This window comes from Malaclemys terrapin, chromosome 1, assembly GCF_027887155.1.
Source record: "Malaclemys terrapin pileata isolate rMalTer1 chromosome 1, rMalTer1.hap1, whole genome shotgun sequence".
In the NCBI taxonomy this organism is placed as follows: Eukaryota; Metazoa; Chordata; order Testudines; family Emydidae; genus Malaclemys; species Malaclemys terrapin.
Genome location: NC_071505.1, coordinates 170,608,676 through 170,630,549, shown reverse-complemented (window position 1 = coordinate 170,630,549; position 21,874 = coordinate 170,608,676). Strand labels below are relative to the sequence as shown.

The window sequence follows — 21,874 nt, the reverse complement described above, 5'->3', positions numbered from 1 at the left end:
CAAAAATTAGCCATGAAAAGAAGATTATAAATTGTTACCTCACTTTCATATATCTGCAGTACTCAGTACTTTACTCCTAGACATAAAGGAATCTCTCTCATTCTGACCACCCTTAGGTGTTGTTGTTGGACCAATCAGTATTTTATTTCTTATTCTAATATTGTAGTGGCATAACCCTTTAGGGTGTGTGCAGTACAGCAGTGGCTTTGCCTCTGTTTTCCTCCTGGTGTTCCACCGATCTACCCAGCTTCTAACATCTTTTGGTTTGAAGTGACTTTGCCTCCAATGAGGTCACATTAAAGTTCCACCCCTTGTGGGGTGCCCAAAATCCAAAGAGAACCCAAATAAATGCAAAATATTCCAACCCTACGGGCGGGTTATTTGCAAACTCTTCACTCTTCTGGGCTATGTAGTATACTAAAACAAATCCTTCCACCCTGCCTGGACTTGTGCAAACCACAGGAGACATCTGCACTGCAGCTGGGAGGTGTAATTCCCATCTCAGGTAAATATACACACACTAGCTCAAAGCTAGTGCTAGAAATAGGTGTGTGGCTGCGGTAAAAAATACAAGATTCCTTAATACCATTAAATATTTTAAAATTAGTAATATATTTATGTATCAGAGGGGTAGCCGTGTTAGTCTGAATCTGTAAAAAGCAACAGAGGGTCCTGTGGCACCTTTAAGACTAACAGAAGTAAGTGATTTCATCTGAAGAAGTGAGGTTCTTTCCCACAAAAGCTTATGCTCCCTATACTTTTGTTAGTCTTAAAGGTGCCACAGGACCCTCTGTTGCTTTTTAATATATTTATGTTTCAAGTTGCCCCTACCATTTCTTCTTCTCCCATGTTTTCTCCTCCATTATTTTTAATAATTTTAAAAAGAGATATTATATATGTTAGGCTGCTTTGTAGCAGGTCTGACAGTGTGGGCCCAATTACAGAATCAAGACCTAGAAGTCCTTATTTTATCGGTGTTATACACAGGGATTTTTTTCTGATAATGAATTTCCAAATGTAGTTAAGATTTCTTTAACAATGTGCTTTTCACCCTGAAGATTGCTAAATCTCTGATTTTTTCCTATTTTTAACAGTGATGATTTTAAAGTTTTATCCTTAACATATAGTTCCTTATGTATTTTTTTTTACTCTGAAGGAACATTGTTGAGTAAAATGTCACTTATGTGCCCAGACTGCAATGTATACCTGCTTTAGAGCAAGTATAGTTTAGCTATTTTATTCAAATTCAGTTTTCAGAATGGAGAGAGGTAAATAGTGGTATCCCCCAGGGGTCTGTACTGGGACCAGTCCTATTCAACATATTCATAAATGATCTGGAAAAAGGGGTAAACAGTGAAGTGGCAAAATTTGCAGATGATACAAAACTACTCAAAACAGTTAAGTCCCAGGCAGACTGCGAAGAGCTGCAAAACGATCTCTCAAAACTGGGTGACTGGGCAATAAAATGGCAGATGAAATTCAATGTTGATAAATGCAAAGTAATGCACATTGAAAAACATAATACCAGCTGTACATATAAAATGATGGGGTCTAAATTAGCTGTTACCACTCAAGAAAGAGATCTTGGAGTCATTCTGGATAGTTCTCTAAAAACATTCACTCAATGTTCAGCGGCAGTCAAAAAAGTGAACAGAATGTTGGGAATCATTAAGAAAGGGATAGATAATAAGACAGAAAATATCATATTGCCACTATATAAATCCATGGTTTGCCCATATCTTCAATATTGTGTGCAGATGTGGTCGATCCATCTCAAAAAAGATATATTGGACTTGGAAAAGGTTCAGAAAAGGGCAAGAAAATGATTAGGGGTATGGAACGGCTGCCATATGAGGAAAGAATAATAAGAGTGGGACTTTTCAGCTTGGAAAAGAGACGACTAAGGGGGGGATATGATAGAGGTCTATAAAATCATGACTGGTGTGGAGAAAGGTAAATAAGGAAGTGTTATTTACTACTTCTCATAACACAAGAACTAGGGGCCACCAAATGAAATTAATAGGCAGCAAGTTTAAAACAAACAAAAGGAAGTATTTTTTCACACAACGCAGTCAACCTGTGGAACTCCTCACCAGAGGATGTTGTGAAGGCCAAGACTATAACAGGGTTCAAAAAAGAACTAGGATAAATCCATCAATGGCTATTAACCAGGATAGGCATGGATGATGTTTCTAACCTCTGCCAGAAGCTGGGAATGGGCAACAAGGAATGGATCACTTGATGATTAGCTGTTCTGTTCATTCCCTCTGGGGCACCTGGCTTTGTCCACTGTCAGAAGACTGGATAGTGGGCTAGATGGACCTTTGGTCTGACCCAGTATCACTGTTCTTATGTTCTTATAAATTAAACAGTTTAAGCTTGCTGATCTTATCACTATACATAACTCAAATATGAAAACTTAGCATAGGTATTTAGGCTTTACATAGGAATTAAAAGATAAAGCATAGGACTCAGAGATTTATGTTGAGATAGGCCAGATTTAAAAGAGAATGAAGAACTCTGATGTATTCCATATTTGACAAATCCAAGTATTACGTAAGTATTATTAATTGAATGTTTTTAGATGTAAATACAAAAATAAATAAATAAAGCTAATTCAAGTAGAATCTGACTTAGTTGGCTGATGGCCCTTTGTTGCAGTATTACAATAGTGAAACCATTAGTTAAGCTGCAGATCAACTTGTTTCTACTCATGCATGACTTTTAAAAAAATATTCCTTTTTGGCTGAAACTTTGCATGCATTCGTAAACTTGGGGGAATCACAGTACATAATCTCTGACTGAAAATGTGCTTTTGTGTGTGCATAATATGAAATTTCCTAGTGTCAGTAGTGACAGTATGGAGTAATGTTAAACTATTGCACAACTTCATAATGAATAAGCAAGCGAACAAGAACACACACATAGACACAAACCACTGGTATCCATAAAGAAATACTCCAACAACCAACATTTGCCCCACATATGTATGCACTGCCAGTCAAATAAGAGATGGACTTTCATGCATGAACACATGAAGAGAACCAAATGTATACACAGGCTCCACTCATCTAGGAACATTGACACACCTTTCTCACCCACAGAAATACACACACACTAAATAGATACACTGCAACCATCTTATAGTAAAGTGATTTTAACATTGTAACAAGCGCAAATCTTTTATAGGTTTGGCTGTTCATTCTCCTCAATCTCCTCTTGCTCACCTCCCCAGTGGCTGCAGGGAAGTCACTGGTTTTTCTTTCTTCACTGCCCATAACGTTGAAGCAGAGGCACCAAATAGCTTCAGGAAGTTGACCACCACACTGATCCTATGGTCCAATATGGTTCACTATAGCTCTAGAAAGAAATAACTTTCTGTGGTGCCAGGTCTGAAGCAGGTGGCCTCTCACTGCTTCTTCTTATTGCTGTATCTGAGTAGTGAAGAAGGTTGAATTTCTAATCCCCTTGAAGTGCAACACTCAGTTGTCAAGTAGTTGTCTAATACTGCATTTGAAATTGTAACTCACTAACCATTGAAGGAACACTTCACTCCAGGAGGAGTTTCTCTGATGATATGAATCTCAGCAGATCCCCACTAATCTCAACAGATGCCCATTTTTGGTGTCTGTGCCCCTACTTGTGGGCATGGTGGCAATTCTCAAAGTTCTGTGCTTTCAATTCCAGCCCAGGGCATCTCACCCTTGTCCCCCTCTGAATTGTAGGAACCCCACAGTGGTGCTGCAGTGAGCTTCTACCTCAGAATTTTGAGGAATGAGTTCTTATGGAACCACTCTCTAGCACAGGGGTCGGCAACGTTCGGCACGCAGCTTGCCAGGGTAAGCACCCTGGCGGGCCGGGCCAGTTTTATTTACCTGCTGACACGGCAGGTTCGGCCGATCGCGGCCCCCACTGGCCGCGGTTCACCGTCCTGGACCAATGGGGGCGGCGAGAAGCGGCGCGGGCAAGCGATGTGCTGGTTGCGGCTTCTCGCCACCCCCATTGGCCTGGGACGGCGAACCGCGGCCAGTGGGGGCCGCCATCGGCCGAACCTGCCGTGTCAGCAGTTAAATAAACTGGCCCGGCCCACCAGGGTGCTTACGTTGCCCAAAAACGTTGCCGACCCCTGCTTTAGCATCTTCAGAGAAACTATGTCCTGGAACTCCTTGCCACTTTTTTGGCTTGTTATGCTGTTAGTCTACTGCAATTTTTGCCACCCAAAGAAAGGAGGGACCCACAGTTATGTGACTGACTCCAAGCAGACTGTTGGTGCCTTTGGCCTTGGCTACATCCCCAGATTTCAAGTCCACTTATGCCTATTCTTTTCTTGAAATGTTCTCTCAGACTTTGTTCAGCACCATGTGTGTTAGCTGATGTACTGGGATTGTTGATGCCTGCAGCTCTCCCTGCTTTGGTGAGTCTTGGTTCCCTCCTTGTTTGCTCATAGAGAGTTTCATAGTTTTATCTCCTATTTTCCCTGGTATTTTCTAGTATCTAGAAGAAACTGCCAAGCAGCTTGAAGGAGATTGGTTCTTGGCCCTGTGCTATTTAACATTATCAATGACTTGGAACAAAACATAAAATCATCACAGATAATATTTGCAGATGACACAAATTGGTGGAGTGATAAATAGTGAAGGTCACTGATACAGAGCATTCTGGATCTCTTGGTAAGCTGGGTGCAAGCAAAACAATATGAGTTTTAATATGTCCAAAGGTAAAGTCATACATCTAAGAAGAAAGAATGTTGGCCATGCTTACAGGCTCAGGAACTCTATCCTGGGAAGCAGTGACTCTCAAAAATATTTGGGGATTGTTGAGGATAATCAGCTGAATTTGAGCTCTGTGTGTGACCCTCTGGCCAAAAGAGCTAATGTGATCCTTGGATGCATAAACGGGAATGTCAAGTATAGAGGTTGTGCTCTGTATTTGGCACTGTTGCAACTGCTGCTAGACTATCATGTTCAGTTCTGGTGTCCACAATTCAAAAGGATGTTGATAAATTGGAGAGGGTTCAGAGAAGAACCATGAAAATTATTCAAGGATTAGAAAACATGCTTTGTTGTGAAAGACTCAAGGTTCAATCTATTTATCTTAACAAAGAGAAGATAATGGGGTGACTTGATTCCAGTCTATAAATACCTGCATAGGGGAAAAAATTGAGAATGGGCTCTTCAGTCTAGTAGAGAAAGGTGTAACACAGGGATCGGCAACCTTTGGCATGCGGCCCATCAGGGAAATCCACTGGCGGGCCAGGATGGTTTGTTTACCTGCAGCATCCGCAGGTTTGGCTGATCGCAGCTCCCACTGGCCGCAGTGCACCGTTCCAGCCAATGGGGCTGTGGGAAGCGGCGGCCAGCACATGCCTTGGCCCGCGCCACTTCCCGCAGCCCCCATTGGCCTGGAACAGCAAACTGTGGCCAGTGGGATCTGCAATTGGTCGAATGTGTGGACGCTGCAGATAAACAAACTGTCCTGGCCCGCCAGCGGACTTCCCTGACAAGCAGAGTGCCAAAGGTTGCCGATCCCTGGTGTAACATGATCCAATAGCTGGAAGTTGAAGCTAGACAAATTCAGACTGGAAATAAGGCATATATTTTTAATGGTGAGAGTAATTAACCACTGAAACAATTTACCAAGAATCATGGTGAATTTTCAATCACTGGCAATATTTAAATCAAGATTGGGTATTTTTCTATAAAATATGCTGTCAGAATTATTTTGGGGAAGTTCTATGGCCTGTGTTATACAGGAGGTGAGACTAGATGATCACAACAGTCCCTTCTGGCCTTGGAGTTTATGATTCTATGAAACTCCAGATGAGGTAAAAACATGTCTTTGATATACCAGGATGACTCATTCTTGCAGTGCCTTTGGGCAGTTTGACTGCTTCAGGAGTGACAGCTGCTAACAGATATTGCCACAAGCATCCAGGTTCTGGATACAGTATATTAAATGTCTCTTGGCCTCCAACACTTCCAGGAAGCCTGGTCCAGAATGCTTGAAAGATTCAGTCTCGAGGGCCAAGCTGGGCATCCAAACTGGGCACTGCAGCTTTGAATTGGTGCTGACCATGATGAAGCGGGCTTGCAGGGACAGACCCTAAAAACACACCTCAAAATCTTTGGGGAGCCAATCTAGACATGATTTAGGGCCACCAAACTGTGTAGAGGCTTCACCTTCAGTTTCTTGATGCACCACTCCAGAGTTGTTTAACAGATTCCTCAAAGGAGGTGTCTCCTCTGTGCCAAAGCACCAAGCTGATTTCTTCCTAAAAGGGCTCACTTTACTCTGTACAGAATACTATCACTTCTTTCAGCTTCCGGCAACAACCAATCAAGTTATCCAAAGCCAGCAATGATGAACCAGTTCCAGACAGGAGATAGTATTGGTAAGCCTGGTGTCTTTCTTCAACCAAATGAGTCGGCTCAGAAATTGAGGTTTGTGTCCCATGAGTCAACTTTCCTGGTGTAATAGCAGACAATCTTCATTGGCAGAGCCTGCACCAGTGACTTTGATGCTGTATACTTGCTGTAACAACCTTGACACTGTAGCCATTCAGAATCTACACAGCAGCTCCTGACATCTATATTGGCAGATGGGAATGGACTAGATGAATATAACAGGGACTATTTCTGAGATAATGAGGACTCTTATAAGACCAAGTATTTTTATGGGATGTGAAAGGTGACAAATTCTCCAGGAAGACCTCACATGTTTATAGTTTATTGAAAAGGATGCCAAAGATCTTCCACTTTATTTTGGAGGATACTGAGAATATAAATTTCTAAAGCATCCAGGGAAGGTGCATTCTGCAGATAGTTGGCAGTGCCTGACAGATATTCTGAAATTGTTGCCACAGGAAGAGTGGCAACAGCTGCATATTACCCAATCTATAGTAAAACTGGTAGACAATCATCTATCTCCCCCACCACAACACACGTCCCCCTTCATTAGTTTGAACTGATGATAAAGTTCTGCTTTTTTTATTGATTCTGCCCGTAATCAAAATACCATGAGCCCATCCCATCTGCACCACTTAGTAAGCTCATTCTATGTCTGAAGAATGTATACTGCTCTCTCTCTCTCTCTCTCTCTCTCTCTCTCTCTCTCTCCATGGGTACTGCAAAGGTTGCACTTCAGTGGGGTCCTAGAGGAGCTTCCACTGTGGAACTGCTCTTTCTGTGGGCTATGGCTTAAAGCTACATTCGAACCATATGTGTTGTTCATTTTAGTTCATTTCCAGCACTGGTTTAATGCTATAATACCAATGATCTGTAACCTAGTGGGCATCCAGCACATTTTGTGAAAAATCTTAGTATTGATTTGCCATGCTTATGGGGTCCAAACAAATATTTTTTTTTCTTTTGTAAACTCAGAAAAAATGTGATTTTTCTACAAGAGTCATCTCTAGTGGAGTTGTAGATATACTTTTGTGGTTTGCTGTGGCATTCAAATGAAGACAACTCAATTGCCTATGATAAGACTGAATTTAGCAACTAAAGATTAGCTTAAACAACACTACTTTAAGGTTCTCAATTTCCAACATAAATAAATCATCATAGCAGTTTATATTCTGTCTAAACACATCTCATCCAAAAGCCAAAGATCATTTTGGACTTCATTTATTCACCTGATTCATGTTGTTCCCCATTATGCCAATGAAATTGGCTTGTTTATTCTAAGATTAAGTCAGCAGGGGTGCTGTAAAGAATGTAGTAGTAAACATACTGTATAGTACCCTAAATGCCAATGCAGTGATACCCATTAACTTTAAGCCAAGGGTCAAATTTCAGTTTCAGGGCATTGCCTGTCAGTCACACCTGTCAGTCTTCTCCTTGATATCACAATGTCACATGGAAAGAGTAATATTTTACTTTATCAGTCATCTTTTTAATAAATAATTAAATTTAACTAAACTATATCCCCTTTTTCAATTAGGACACAGACAAGCCACATATGTTAATCTTGCGCTGAAGAGAATTCCATGTCATATAGTATGTTTTGTGTATTTGGCTGCTTTATAAAACACAGATGCAGTCAGCCAATCAGATTACTGAGTTATGGCGCACATTCATTTGTTCTTGTTTTCCAAATAAAATTACCGAATGGCTGGATAGTTCCATTGATGACTGGAGAGAAAAATGTAATCATTGTTATTTTATTTGTTTAATTTATATCAACAAAATTAAATGCTGGATATCAGAGGCATCCCTACTCTCTATCATTCCCCAGCATACGATACCTGCCTGCCTTATTCTATGGTGGCCACTCACGATGGACACCATGTATTCTGCATTGGGACATGGGAAACCAGTGTCCCGCCTTCTCTTCTCTTTTTTCAAGATGGCCAGAGAATAAGGAAAAGATGTGCACTGACTTATTAAGTATATTTATATAACATGAGTGTGGTGTTAGATTGTCAGGTGATTTTTATTAAAATATGTTCATAATAGAGCTGAATGAAAACTATAATTTCCATCCTATGGAAAATTCTGATTCTTTTCCATATTTGTTTTCATCGTGAATCTGAATGAAATATCAACATTTATCATTGAATGAAAAGTTTTTAAAAAAATAGAAATTTTAATTTGTTTTGTTTTGAGTCAGTTCATCATTAAACTGCATCTGCCTAAAGTGCATTAGTGCCTCAAGGGAAACGTAAATTGGGTGCTGCATGCCCGCAGTACTTCCTATGGGCTGGGGTCTGTAGCTGGATTAGGTCTCCTATGATGCACTCCAATCAGGTGACGCCCATAATGGACCACACAGCTTGATTAGAGGAAAGATGCAAGGTGAGGTCTGGCTTAGGAGCCATAGAAGAGAATGGGGGTGCATGAAGCTCATGAACTACAACTACCCTGTGGCACTGTGGCACCTTAGGAAGACAGTTTTATGTCAAACTGACCCAAAATAAAATATTTACTTTTGATTTTCCTAATGGAATATTGAAAAAAAAGGCAAAATCAAATTTTTCTAACAGAAATTCCCATATAGTTAACCCCCCCTGAAATTTTGATGTCATTCTTCAGAACTGAAAGATTCTTCTTCAGCAGAAGCTGGAAAGTAATGTTCTTCTTCAGAGAATATTCTCAATAGAACTGAGGCCACGCAGAGATGGCTGTTGTCTCAGTCATCTACTCCTCCCAGCCTGACAGCACAGGAGTAATTGTTCTCTCCACTGGCATTGGGAGCAATAGGAGAGGGTGGCCATTTTGAAAAGAAGCAATTCTTTGTGAGTTTCTATGAAGGGGAAGATTGCATGTGCCATCTGTGCTGACAGAAGAAGGTTCCATTTTGAAAAATAAAGGAAAAATAACCATTCATCCTAAAATATTTATTTTCAAAAGCTACTGCTTGCACCAGATTTACTCAAGAAGCCAGGTGGGAGGGATGGGGAAACTAGGGTGTGGTATGTGTCGGTATTTGCAAGGGAATGTTGGAGGGTGCAGGAAGAAGAGGAAATCTTGAGGAGGGAAATATGGAGGAAAGGAAAGAGGAAAAAGATTGGGTGAGGTGCAAGTGAATATAGACAGTGCAAATGGAAAAGGAAATTGGGAGTGTAGGTATGAGGAAAGAGGAATGTGGAGTATGTGAGCAGGGGCTTGAGGAGAACAGAAAGGAAGGAGGAAAAAGAAAAAAAACATCTAATGTGTCTTCAAAAATCAGTTTAATCCAATCTGGGACTACGTACACTTGAATCAAATGATGGCATTACTACAGGGAAGAGTTAAAGTTATTTGAGTCCTTAACTATGCATTTTTATACTTTAATAATAATAATACTTTTTTAACTTTAACTTTACATTTCATAGGTTCATAACACTTGTTTTGGGGAAAATTCCCATTGCTCTCTGGGAATACACACAACATAGTATGCTGAAATCACTAGAAGATCAGCAAAACCGTATATGTTGGAATTAACTTAGAAGGTACTTAGGAAATTGCTAAGGGTGCTTATTTACGTAGCAAGGGCCAATACTACACATATTTTTGTACAATATATAAGAAGTGTGATATAGTAATCATTATAACCTTTACTGCTAGCCGTTCACAGTTTCTAATGTAAGGGGACATGTGCTTGGAATGCCTGCAAGATCCTGTGCAATGTGTTATCTATCGGTCCTGCGGACACATTTCTCTTATTTAATTTAGATGTAAAAGGGCCTGAATTCCATTTTAAAAATTAGTGTGTCGAAAAAACAATAGACACGGTTGGCCACATAACAAAAATGCTGAGGGGAAGAGTTTTCTATGGAGCTATTATACTTCCATAAAACAAGAGGCCCAAACATGTAGGATAGGTCCATAAATGGTTATTAGCTAGGATGGTCAGGGATGCAACCCCATGCTCTGGGTATCCCTAAACCTCTGACTACCAGAACCTGGGACTGGATGACAGGGGATGGATTACTCTATAATTGCTTTGTTCTGTGCATTCCCTCTGAAGCATCTGTCATCGACTACTGCCAAAGAACAGGGTACTGAGCTAGATGGACCATTGGTCTGACTCAGCAGGGCCACTCTTATGTTCTTAACGTAGCCCTAAATTCCAAATCCTGTCTGAAACCACAGAAGCTTTTCCTGTCATCAGAAAATGAAGTAAATGAACTGAACAGAAAAAGAGACCCAAGTAATAGTATTTATCTTATTTGCATTATCTTCCAAAAGTTTGGAGCTGTTCAGTTATTAACATCAGTCAAACAGTACTTTGGTTGTTACAGAATGGTTTGTTATGCGGGATAAATAAATCTGGGCATCATCTGCATAAAAATGATATACTGCATCATAATGGTAAAAAATCCAAGCCAGTTGAAGTGTATAGCTATTGAAAAATGTAGCTCCAATACAGAGTCGGGGAAACTCCATAATTCAAAGGAGCATTATCAAAGAACCATTATTTATGGTTACTGGCTTTCACCATTGAGACAAATAGAAATGAAAACCTGCCAGATTCCATCTTTAATAGAGGGTCATTACAAAAACTTGTTAAGGCAGTCTTAGTAGTATGGTCTGATCTAAACCTGCTAGGAAATATTCTGGTACTATAGTACCACTGGGATAAAACAGCATTCCCTTTTCTACAGACATCTCTTTGTCCTTTTGCTGGGATAGATTGATTTGAAATAGGGTAGACATTTAAGAGTTCCCTTGAAGACAGTGGAAGTGTTCTTAATAAGTGTAGGTGGTTATTGGAAGTTTTCTGAGGGAGACTATCATGGGGTGTATATACCCCATGCTGGACCGGCAACCAAGGAATTAATGCAGGTACTGTCGGGCAGTGCTGATTGGCAGCTTCACAGCAGCTGGGAGGGTAAAAGAGGTGGGAAGCAGATGGGCAAGGCTGCTGCCAGAGGAGCAAGCAGCCTGGAGAAGGGAACTCCTGGCAGTAATCTGCTGAGAAGCAGCTCCAAGACAGCATCCTGAGCAGGGAGGACCAGACCAACAGGCTGAAAAGCCTACAGAAAGCACGAGAAGTAGGAAGTAGCTCAGGGCATGGCCAGAGTTGCTGAGTCCTGATTGTGCCGAGCTGATGTAAGGGCTCTGAGCTGGAACCCAGTGGAGTGGGTGAGCTTGGGTACCCCTACCAACCCCATGAGAGACTTAAGAACTGAGGGTGGTTTTCAGACCCCCTGGGCATCAGGACCAGATGACCAGTAATAAGGAGAAAGTGCACACACCGCAGTGGGACTTGGGCAAGAAGGACCAACTGACCATCCTGCCAGACTGAGTAAACTCTGGTGCAATTCTCTGCCTGGCCAGAAGGGGTGCTGTGGCATTAACACACCAGCCCACAGAGAGCATTTACATCTAAAAGAAGTCCATACCCAACATGTTTAGTTCTTTATCTCTTTACTTTTTTGGTGCCTAAATGGGAGCTGTGCTCTTTTCAAAATCCAGTCCATAGTCTCTTTATCCTCTCCACTCATCCAGTAGGGATCACTGGGTAAGAGGGCTCAAAGAGGAAAGAAGTCTGAAAGCCATCTCTGTGAGGAGTGCAAAGCTAAATATGCTTTGCCTGGTTGAGTGGCTAGGCTGTATTGAGAAGAGAAAAATAGTAGTGAAGAGGCACCTGAAATATGTACTGCTGTTCCTTTCTCTGTGTTCCCACCAAAGGTATTAAGTGATTGCTCAATTGGGATTAGTTGCAAATAAAAAAATTTGAAAGGAATTGTCTATTTGTTTCCTGCTCTCACTGGAAGAAAACAGTTGGGAAGTGTATAAAATGGCAGGCAGCCTCAGTTCTAGTTTTCCATACCATACTTCTTCAGTCCCCCTACTGTTTTGGGAGAGGAAGTTGGGAGCATAAACCACATCCTCCATCAGGATGCAATCTTCCCTGCGTGTGGGAATCTTTCTAAATGTAAAAATAATGTGTTAATGATAACTTCATCTATCTATCTATTTATTTAAAATTAGCATTTATCGTCCAGAAATTAGTACAACAGGCCAAAGCAAATCAAGACAGTAAGTGTGGGTCACAAGTGCAATAATTCATCCAGTAATAATAAGCACTGCAACTAGTTTAAAATCTCAAAATTACACTACGGGATGTAGTTTAGAATCAATAAATAATATGAGTCAGAAGAAAATTTGAAGATATAGAAATGGTATGAGCTCTGCAGTTTTCAGAAAGTTCACAAAACTATCGACATGTTTTCCTCACACTCTAGCTCTTCCTCAGAGGAATAAACTGGGATTCATAATAGTGATAATAGTTCTAAATAAAGTTTCTGGCTGCTCTTTATTGGAGAAATAATTGGCCCTGGTTTCTTTCAGAGCTTTCCAATCTGGACCGGCTCTAGGCACCAGCAAAACAAGCACCTGCTTGGGGCGGCACATTCCCAGGGGTGGCACAGTGGCTGGTAGCAGTGGTGGAGGTACAGCTGGGACCGCATGGCCTCAGCCGCACAGTGCAGAGCACAGGGCATCTGCAGCACGCAGGCGCCGCTCACCACCTCGGCCAGGTTGTCCTGGCGCATGTCGCCCATGCCGGCCCTGTCGATGAGCAGGCGCAGCACCCCGTAGCTCACCCCCTTCACCTGCAGGATGTCCGGGGACTTGGCCGCCAGCACCAACTTGTGGGCTCGGATCCGCCAGCTGGACACTTCGATCACCAGGTCCGGCTCCTCCGAGACCAGCTGCTGCGGTCTCCAGGGCTGCGCTCCAGCCTGTGGACAGTAAGTGCCAGGCGGTGGCCAGGCGATGTCGCCTCCTTCTGCCTCGGACTCGGACGCGCGTTGTTAATCTCCCACTGGCTCTTCCCCACCCGGCTGCAGGAAGAGGCTGCTCCGGGATCCTGCTCCGGGGCTTTGTCCCCCGCCCCGGATGAACTGGAGCACAAGGAGGATCTGAAACCAGTAGGAGCTTGCAAAGGGAGCACGGTGCTTTCCCGACCCCCGCTCTCCTCTTCCCCAGCTGATGTGCTCCCTTCCCTGGAGCCGGGCTGCTGCTGGCTGCCCTTGCTTCTCTCCGCTTCCCCCAGAGCTTTCCCCAGTGGCCTTAGCTGCTGCTCTGCTCCTCCGCAGAGCCTTTTTGGACAGGCTCTAGCAGAGGCTGGACCTGGATAATGCGCGCGTACACACACACACACACACTCCCAGCTCAGCAGCACAGTCAGCCACCCCTTCGCCTTCCTGTTGTCCCCCCCCCCCTTGCCTTTTTCCTTTTTTTCCTTTGCGGTTTAAGGTTGAATGTTACTGTGGGTTTTCCTTGCTCAACTCTCCTTCTTGGCACATGGTCAATTTCAGCCTTGTTTCCCAGACTGGCCTCCTCTCACATGCTAACAGCAGAAAGAGGTGTGGCAGCCATCCCTGCAGCCACTCACTGCTGAGCTTTTCAACTCCACTAATTTCAACATTAGTTAGATATCTGTAACCATCATATATTTGCTGCAGCTTGATTGCTCAGACTTTCCGTGAGTGGCATTGACAGATCAATGTATAGTAATAAAGTATCTCACTTCCTGTTCCTTGGGGAGTTGGATTTTTTTTTTTCCTGGAGCAATTTAATTTTCTATGAGCCTTTTTCCTATTTTTTTTTCTTCAGAGTAAGTGACACATGTTCTTTAACAAGTGAAAGATCACTGAGTTTTAACAGTTTTGATTTACCTAGATGTTCATATCAGCCTGCATGCAACTCCCAAGATCAGTTTGACTAACTGCACTGTTTTATTTCAGCTCAAATAGGAGCTAAAGATTTTCCTTGGACTTTCTGCTCTGAAATTTGCAGCAACAGAGTCAACTAAACATGCTGATGTGTGATTATATTCTGCGATTATTTCCCCAGTATGTAAACATGTGTAAAAGCCAAAAAAAAAGGAGGAGGGAGCCGCCAACATTTTTTTTGCTTGGGGCCGCAAAAACCCTAGAGCCGGCCCTGTTTCCAATATTGAGACAACATTGAGATTTCCACATAATATTGTGTATTCATAGCCCAAATGCTGCTTGTTCTTCCAGCCAGCATCCTTGTATCCGTCAAGGCCTCAAGCTCTGTTACATAACAAGAAAACTGCCAAAATATGAATCAGAAATTTTGTCTGACTTGAAGCAGTTTCTCAGCTTTAATGGAAATAGTAATTATACAATTCTACAGCATCCTCTACTGTTTTTAGTATGGTTCATTTTGTATTTGTTTTATAAAAAATCCAGAGCAGTCGTACCAATAGCAATATAAAATGCACAGTAAAATCACAGTGAGCTTGAACAAAGCAGACTTAACAAACTAACCTAGGGATAGCGAAGTGCAGTACACATTGTCACTGGAAGGAGTGAGGTGGGGGCAGGCTGTCAACCTGGGACAGGCCTGGTGTGGTGAGACAATTGGCTGAGTGCAGGTGCTCCACAATCTGTCATGCATTTCATCAGCTCGGTTGGTGGCTGCTTGATGGGGCCAATTGAAAGGAGTGTATCAAAAAACCAGGACAAAACTGTATTTGTTTTCTTGTGTGAATTCCATACCCAACATGTTTGGTTTTGGGTATTTGTTTATTTGTGTGAAACAAATGGACATCGACAGTGACATTCACAGGTTTTTTAGGAGAAATAATTGTCTTGCAAACATGCCAACTATCACATCTCCCCTTAGAAGAAACAATAAAAAATCCTAACAATTTCTTACATTTTTAAATTCTTGAAACTTGGAAGAAGATAATAGAATAATGCTGTTGGTAATCACATCACAGATTAAATATGCATACACACAAGCCCCTCTTTTAAGTTTAATGGGTTCAATTAAAATGCATCTAATAGTTCCAAAGTGCAATAAAGTTGCATCGTTTGTTACAAGAGAATTTAAATCCCTCCCACGAAAGAATCTGTCAGTCACAAATATCACAAAAGGTTGGGGTTAAGTGGGGGAAGGATCAGAAAATTTCTTAAGAGGAAATGGTTTCAGCAGCACCAGGGAAGATGCAATTTCAGAGTTTTGGGGTGAGGGAAAAGGAGAAGATGGAGAGCATAAAGGTCAGAAAGGGAGTAGGAGTGCTCACTGTAACAAACCACTTCTTTGGTTATTAGATTTTGTGATTCTGGCTCAGAATGAATAACACGATAAAATAATAATAAATTTAAAAAAGCAATTGTGAGATACTCATATTTTGTTTTCCTATTCCTCTTATCTTTCTATCTTTATTTTAAAATGTCTTAAGAATTGAACCTCTTATATTGTAAATGCAGTATTTTTCCATATTTGGATGTATTGCTGTGTATTTTTTACTATGTAAACTTTGTTCATTTTTTTCCTCACTTCCTCTCATTTTCCTGTGGTTTTCTTTTTTTAATTTTAATTTTATCTAGTAAATGGCTTTCCCCCCCACAATCGGCGACCAAAAGCTTCTTCATGTATTTCCCTCCTCTCCCAGCCCCCAAGTGATAATACTTGAGTTCTGATACAAATTCATTATTATTCAATTATTTTATTTTGTCAGATTTTCAGAAGTGCTCAGCTGCCAGCACGCTCTCTCTGTGACACTTGCACAGATTTTCAGAACAGCTTGGTACATTTCAGTTGAGCTCTTTTGAAAATCTGACCATTTTATGTGGTGTATAAATGGGAGCTCTCTTAATACTCTGGCCCTGATTGTAGGTGCTGAACTCTTACAAAAACCTGGCCAAAGTGTCATAAGAGTGCATGGCACTTTGCAAACAAGGGCTCTGATTGTGCAACTGACTTGGCCCAGGGTACTCTTGTACAGAACCCTATTGAAGTCTTTGGGACTTGTCAGGGGTGTATAGACTTTCCTGGTCACTTAAAGGTTAATAAGGAAACTGGCTGCCTGCTCAGCTGGGGCTGATTGATGGCCTCACAACAGCTGCAGAAGAGCAGGGTGGCTGCTTGAGCAACTGAGCCTGCTAAACAGATTGGTGAGAAGCCACCCAGGAAACCAGCAGATTCTCTGGGAGAGAGGAAAACGGAGTGTGAGTTTGGGAAATAGCCTCTGAGAGAGGTGTGGTGGGCAGCAGTAAGAGTGTGCAAGAAACTGATTCCAACTGCTTCAGCTTGTATTGGAACCCAGAGGAATGGGCAGGCCTGGGTTCCCCTGCAGACCCTGCCAGAGAGGTTTTTAAAGTCTGCCGAGAAAAAGTGGTCCAAACCCCAAGAGAGCAGAGACTGCAGATTAGCCACTGGGCTGATAGGGCCTGTGCCCTGGGGCCCCGGCCAATTGGCACGCCTGCAACCCGACCCCACTCCCAGGCAGGAGCGCCAAGCAGGGTGGGGGAAGCCCATGCACTCCCACCCCACTCCCTGGCAGGAGCACTGTGGGAAACCCCAGCACCGAGTCCACGGCTGTGACCCAGGGACTGGAGGAGCTCTAGGTCTCTGCCTCAGCTTCAGGACTGGAGGAGCTATCCCTGCTGTGGCTCTGGGTGGGGCAGAGCTTCCTGGTTTTGGGGCCCCAAGAAAGAGGGGTGAGAAAGCAAACGGGTTGTGGGGCCACAGTGGGAGTTGGAATGGTGCAAACAGTGGGTGGAACTGGGTAGGGCCACAGGCGGAAGGGGCAGAACTGCAGGCGGAAGGGTTATTCTATGGGTATCCCACAGTATTCTTGCCAGCAAGTTAAAGAAGTATGGATTGGATGAATGGACTGTAAGGTAGATAAAAATCTTGCTAGATCATCGGGCTCAACAGGTAGTGATCAACGGCTCGATGTCTAGTTGGCAAGTGACGTGCCCCAGGGGTTGGTCCTGGGACCAGTTTTGTTCCACATCTTCATTAATGATCTGGATGATGGGATGAACTGCACCCTCATCAAGTTCACGGATGACACTAAACTGGGGGAAGAGGTGGATATGCTGGAGGGTAGGGATAGGGTCCAGAGTGACATAAACAAATTGGAGGATTGGGCCAAAAGAAATCTGAGGGGGTTCAACAAGGACAAGTGCAGAGTCCTGCACTTAGGACGGAAGAATCCCATGCACTGCTACTGGCTGGTGACCTACTGTCTAAGTAGCAGTTCTGCAGAAAAGGACCTGGGGATTACAGTGGACAAGAAGATAGATATGAGTCAATAGTGTGCCCTTGTTGTCAAAAAGGCTAACAGCATATTGGGCTGCATTAGTAGGAACATTGCCAGCAGATGGAGGGACGTGATTATTCCCCTCTATTCAGCACTGGTGAGGCCACACCTGGAGTATTGCGTCCAGTTTTGGGCCCCCCACTACAGAAAGGATGTGGACAAATTGGAGAGAGTCCAGCAGAGGGCAGCAAAAATGTTTAGGGGGTTGGCGCACATGACTTATGAGGAGAGGCTGAGGAAACTGGGCTTATTTAGTCTGCAGAAAAGAAGAGTGAGGGGGGATTTGATAGCAGCCTTCAACTACCTGAAAGGGGGTTCCAAAGAGGATGAACTAGGTTGTTCTCAGTGATCGCAGATGACAGATCAAGGAGCAATGGTCTCAAGTTGCAGTGGGGGAGGTCTAGGTTGGATATTAGAAAAAAATATTTCACTAGGAGCGTGGTGAAGCACTGAAATGGGTTACCTAAGGAGGTGGTGGAATCTCCATCCTTATAGGGTTTTAAGGCCTGGCTTGACAGAGCCCTGGCTGGGATGATTCAGTTGGGGTTGGTCCTGCTTTGAGCAGAGGGTTGGAATAGATGACCTCCTGACATCTCTTCCAACCCCAATCTTATATGATTCTAAGGGATGCGGTGGGGAGCAAAGAGCCTATCAGCTAAGGGCAGCTCTGCTTCCTCCCTTCCTGTGAACAACAAGGACAATATGATATCCCTGATCCTCCTTCCCATCAGTATTTGCCCTGGGAAGAGGTTGCAGAGTGCCTGGAGTTGCATCCCCACAGCCTGGGAAAGGAGAGAGGGGACCCTTCTGCATCTCCCCACAGTCCTGGGAGAGTGGTGTGAAGAACCCAGGGGGAGCAGAGGTGAGGCAGGGGGAGGGGAGCTGAACTGAGTGGATGGGGTCTGTATGGGGACAGAACTGATTGGGGGTGGAGGACAGGATTAATTGCTGGGCAGAGGATGGACAGATGTGTGGACGATAGCTCCTGTAGCAGGGGCCAAAGTCACCTTACCCATTACATTTGGGAGAATGGGCAACACTAATTCTCACACACACATACCGGTGATGGGTGGGGAGAGTTCAAAAATCAAAAGACAGAAAACACAATATAATAGGATTTATCTTTTGGGGGGGGGGGGGTCTGATGATTTTGGGGAGGGGGCTCATTCTTGATTTTAATCTCTTGAGGTTGGCAATACTACACATGGACATACCAGTCAGGTGTCAGATTTGGGCCAAATAAAATCCCGTTGAAGGGTTTGCAGTCAGTGTTTAGAAACATCATAATGGGTGAAGACAATAGAAGTAATGAGGGGAGATAAATGGGCTACCACAAATGATCATATGATTGTTTTGGTTATTTTTGCATGTCTCTTACTTGTGCAGTTAAAAAGTACATTTCTGTTCAGTGTGTGTGATTTAGTATTTATACACCAAAGGGATTGGTGGAAAGGGGTGGAAAGGAAGTAAGAACTAATGAGGAATCAGGGCCCAACCCTGTACTGAGGACCATAGGGATTTCACTGGGGCCTCTCACTGGCTCAGGAGTCTTCTAGAATCAGCATGTTGGTCTCCATGTAGGATCAGAGTCTTAATATCTATATTTTTTGATGGAAAGAGAATAATAACGAAAACTATGAATGAAATTCACCCAGGAGCTGAGAACTACTGCAAAGTCCTTCAGACATTTCAGTCACACCTTGGGTTTGCATACCAGGGATCCGGAGTTAGGAAGGCCATGAGCAGAGTTGGCTGCACGAGGGGTTTCTGCTCCCTCTAAAGGCCACACGAGGGGCTTGTCTATGCAAAGACCTAGTGTGCAGCAAGCCAGGGTGCAAATGTCCAGCACACTAACTGGTTATGTGGATCCTGTAGCCATGCAGTAAAAGTTCCATAGTGTGCTTTGACATACTGCTCTTTAAATAGTACTACATCAAAGTACATTATAGAACTTCGTGATGTGTGGCAAGGTTCATGCAGTCACTTACTGCAGGGCAGGCTAGTTCGCTGTACATTGTCACCCTGGCTTGCTGGGTACTAAGTCTCCATGTAGACAGTGCTGGATTAACAAATTTGCTGCCCCTAGGCCCTGAAAAAATTGCCGCCCTCCTCCCCCCCCCCCCCCATGCCAACTCACCTCTGCTCCCCCGCAGCAAGCCTGGGGAAGAAGGGGAGTTGCGGTGTGCTCGGGGGATGGCGGTGGTGGAGCGGAGGTGAGCTGGGGCGGGGAGCAGTTCCCTTTCCCCCCCCTCCCACAAGGGTTACTCCCCACGCCCGCCGGCCCCAGCTCACCTCCTCTCCACCTCTGAGCGTGCCGCTACTTGCTTCTCCTTCCTCCCTCCCAGCACTTTCGCGCAGCAAGCCTGGGAGGGAGGTGGAAGGAGGGAAGCGCGGCCGGGCCGGGGATTTGGGGAAGGGGTGGAGTTGGGGCAGTGCCGGGGAGGGAGCGACCAAATTTGCTGCACCCACAAATTTGCCGGCCTAGGCCTTGTTGGCCTAGGCGATAATACGCCACTGCATGTAGACAATCCCTGTGATCTGCACACATGCCCCCCCCCCCCCCAAAATGGGCTACATGGAGAGGGTCAAGGAGAAGGGTCATGAGATTGTTTACATGGCCCCAACATGCTGTTTAAGTGGCACAAAGTGGCTGGAGTAGCAGATTCTGTAGGAAGTGCTGCTGCCCCATGCTCCTAACTCTCAGTTGATGATGTTGGATTTAACCATCCTTGTGTCCCCATATGGTTGACTATGAATCACTCAATTATTTGGATTTTATGCTGGTGACGTGAATTTCACCTCAAAAAGAACTAATTAGCACAATCAAGATATATTTACATTACCTCTCCCTTTAAAGTAGAAGAACTGAAAGTTCCATTTTGTCTGTTTACTATAGCTAAACATTTAGGAAAGGGCTTTAGCAGTAGGGTTGCCAACTTTGTACTCTCACAAAACCAAACACTCCTACCCCGCTCCTATTTCGATGTCCCACCCCCCCACTCACTCCATCCCCCCTCCCTCTGTTGCTCACTCTCCCCACCCTCACTTGCTCATTTTCACCGGGCTGGCTCAGGTGGTTGGGATGCAGGAGGGGGTGAGGGCTCTGGTGGGGGTGCAGGCTCTGGGGTGAGGGATTCGGAGTATGGGAGGGGGTTCTGGGCTGAGGCAGGGGGTTGGGGTGTGGGAGGGTGTATGGGCTCTGGGCTGGGGGTGCAGTTTCCAGGGTGGGGCCAGAAATGAGGGGTGCAGGAGGGGGCTTCTCTCTGGGGCAGGAGGTTGGGGTGCAGGAGGATTGAGGGCTCTGTCTGGGGTGTGCGCCCTGGGGTGGGGCTGGAGATGAGGGATTTGTGGTGCAGGAGGGGGCTCTGGGTTGGGGATGAGGTGTTCAGAATGCAGGAGGGGGATCAGGGCTGGAGCAGGGAGTTGTGGCATGGGATGGGGAAGGGCTCCGGGGTGGGGCTGTGGATGAGGGATTTGGGGTGTGGGAGTGGGCTCCGGGATGGGGTTGAGGGGTTTGGAGTGCGGGAGGGGACTCTAGGCTGGGACCGAGGGGTTTGGAGGGTGGGAGGGGGATCAGGGCTGGGGAGGGGGTTGGGGCACAGGTTGGGGTCAGGGGTGCGGACTCCTGGTGGTGCTTACCTCAAGCAGCTCCCAGAAGCAGCGGCATGTCCCCCTCAGTCTCTTACGTGGAGGCGTGGCCAGGCAGCTCTGTGCACTGCCATGTCTGTAGGTGCTGCCCTTGCAGCTCCCATTGGCAACAGTTGGCCACTTGGGGCGGGGGTAGCGTGCAGAGCCCCTTGCTGTCCCTATGCATAGGGGCTGGGATGGGACATGTTGCTGCTTCCTGGAGCCGCGCAGAGCCAGCACAGGCAGGGAGCCTACCTTAGCCCTGCTGCACCATCAACTGAACTTTTAATGGCCCAGTCAGCGGTCAAAAACAGGACACCTGGCAACCCTATTTAGCAGTCTATTTTTAAAGTAACTGTAAGATATTATCTGTATGCAAAAACAAAAGAGTAAATTGTGTTCCTGATCTTTGGTGATGGAATTATGTCAGGACATGTCATTCTCTAATAGCTGTACCTAAGGAAAACAGGAAATCTCAAAAGATCTTTTTTCGGGAGTCTCTTCATATGAGTCTAGTTCAGAACCTGAACTAATGAAATTTAAAAAAAAAATTTTGTGGTGAGTTTTGTATGCTGCCATTAGAAATTTCTAGTCACTTTATCAAATTCTGGCTTGTGTTGACTTAGTATGAATGTAACTGAAGATAGAATTTAGCTCTAGGATTTTATGTTACTGCCCTACAAAATATCCACTATTCTACAATATATCCAATTGACCTCCCATAGGTCTT

At 44.3% G+C, this 21,874-nt stretch overlaps 1 protein-coding gene across 6 annotated transcripts in view; it reads left to right on the top strand.

Moving 5' to 3' along the window:
* CADM2 (cell adhesion molecule 2) overlaps positions 1–21,874 on the top strand; it is a 516,203-nt gene that overhangs the window by 191,244 nt on the left and 303,085 nt on the right. For 3 of the 6 annotated variants that reach the window (XM_054046929.1, XM_054046910.1, XM_054046920.1), the window contains exon 1: positions 6,337–6,391. The exons of 1 other annotated variant lie outside the window; for it this stretch is intronic. In XM_054046929.1, the coding sequence (XP_053902904.1) occupies positions 6,358–6,391 (34 nt within the window). In that variant the 5' untranslated portion in view covers positions 6,337–6,357. Of the gene's footprint in view, positions 1–6,336; positions 6,392–18,362; positions 18,380–21,874 lie in introns of those variants that run through there. 2 more of the 6 variants (XM_054046901.1, XM_054046932.1) reach the window with 2 other exon arrangements.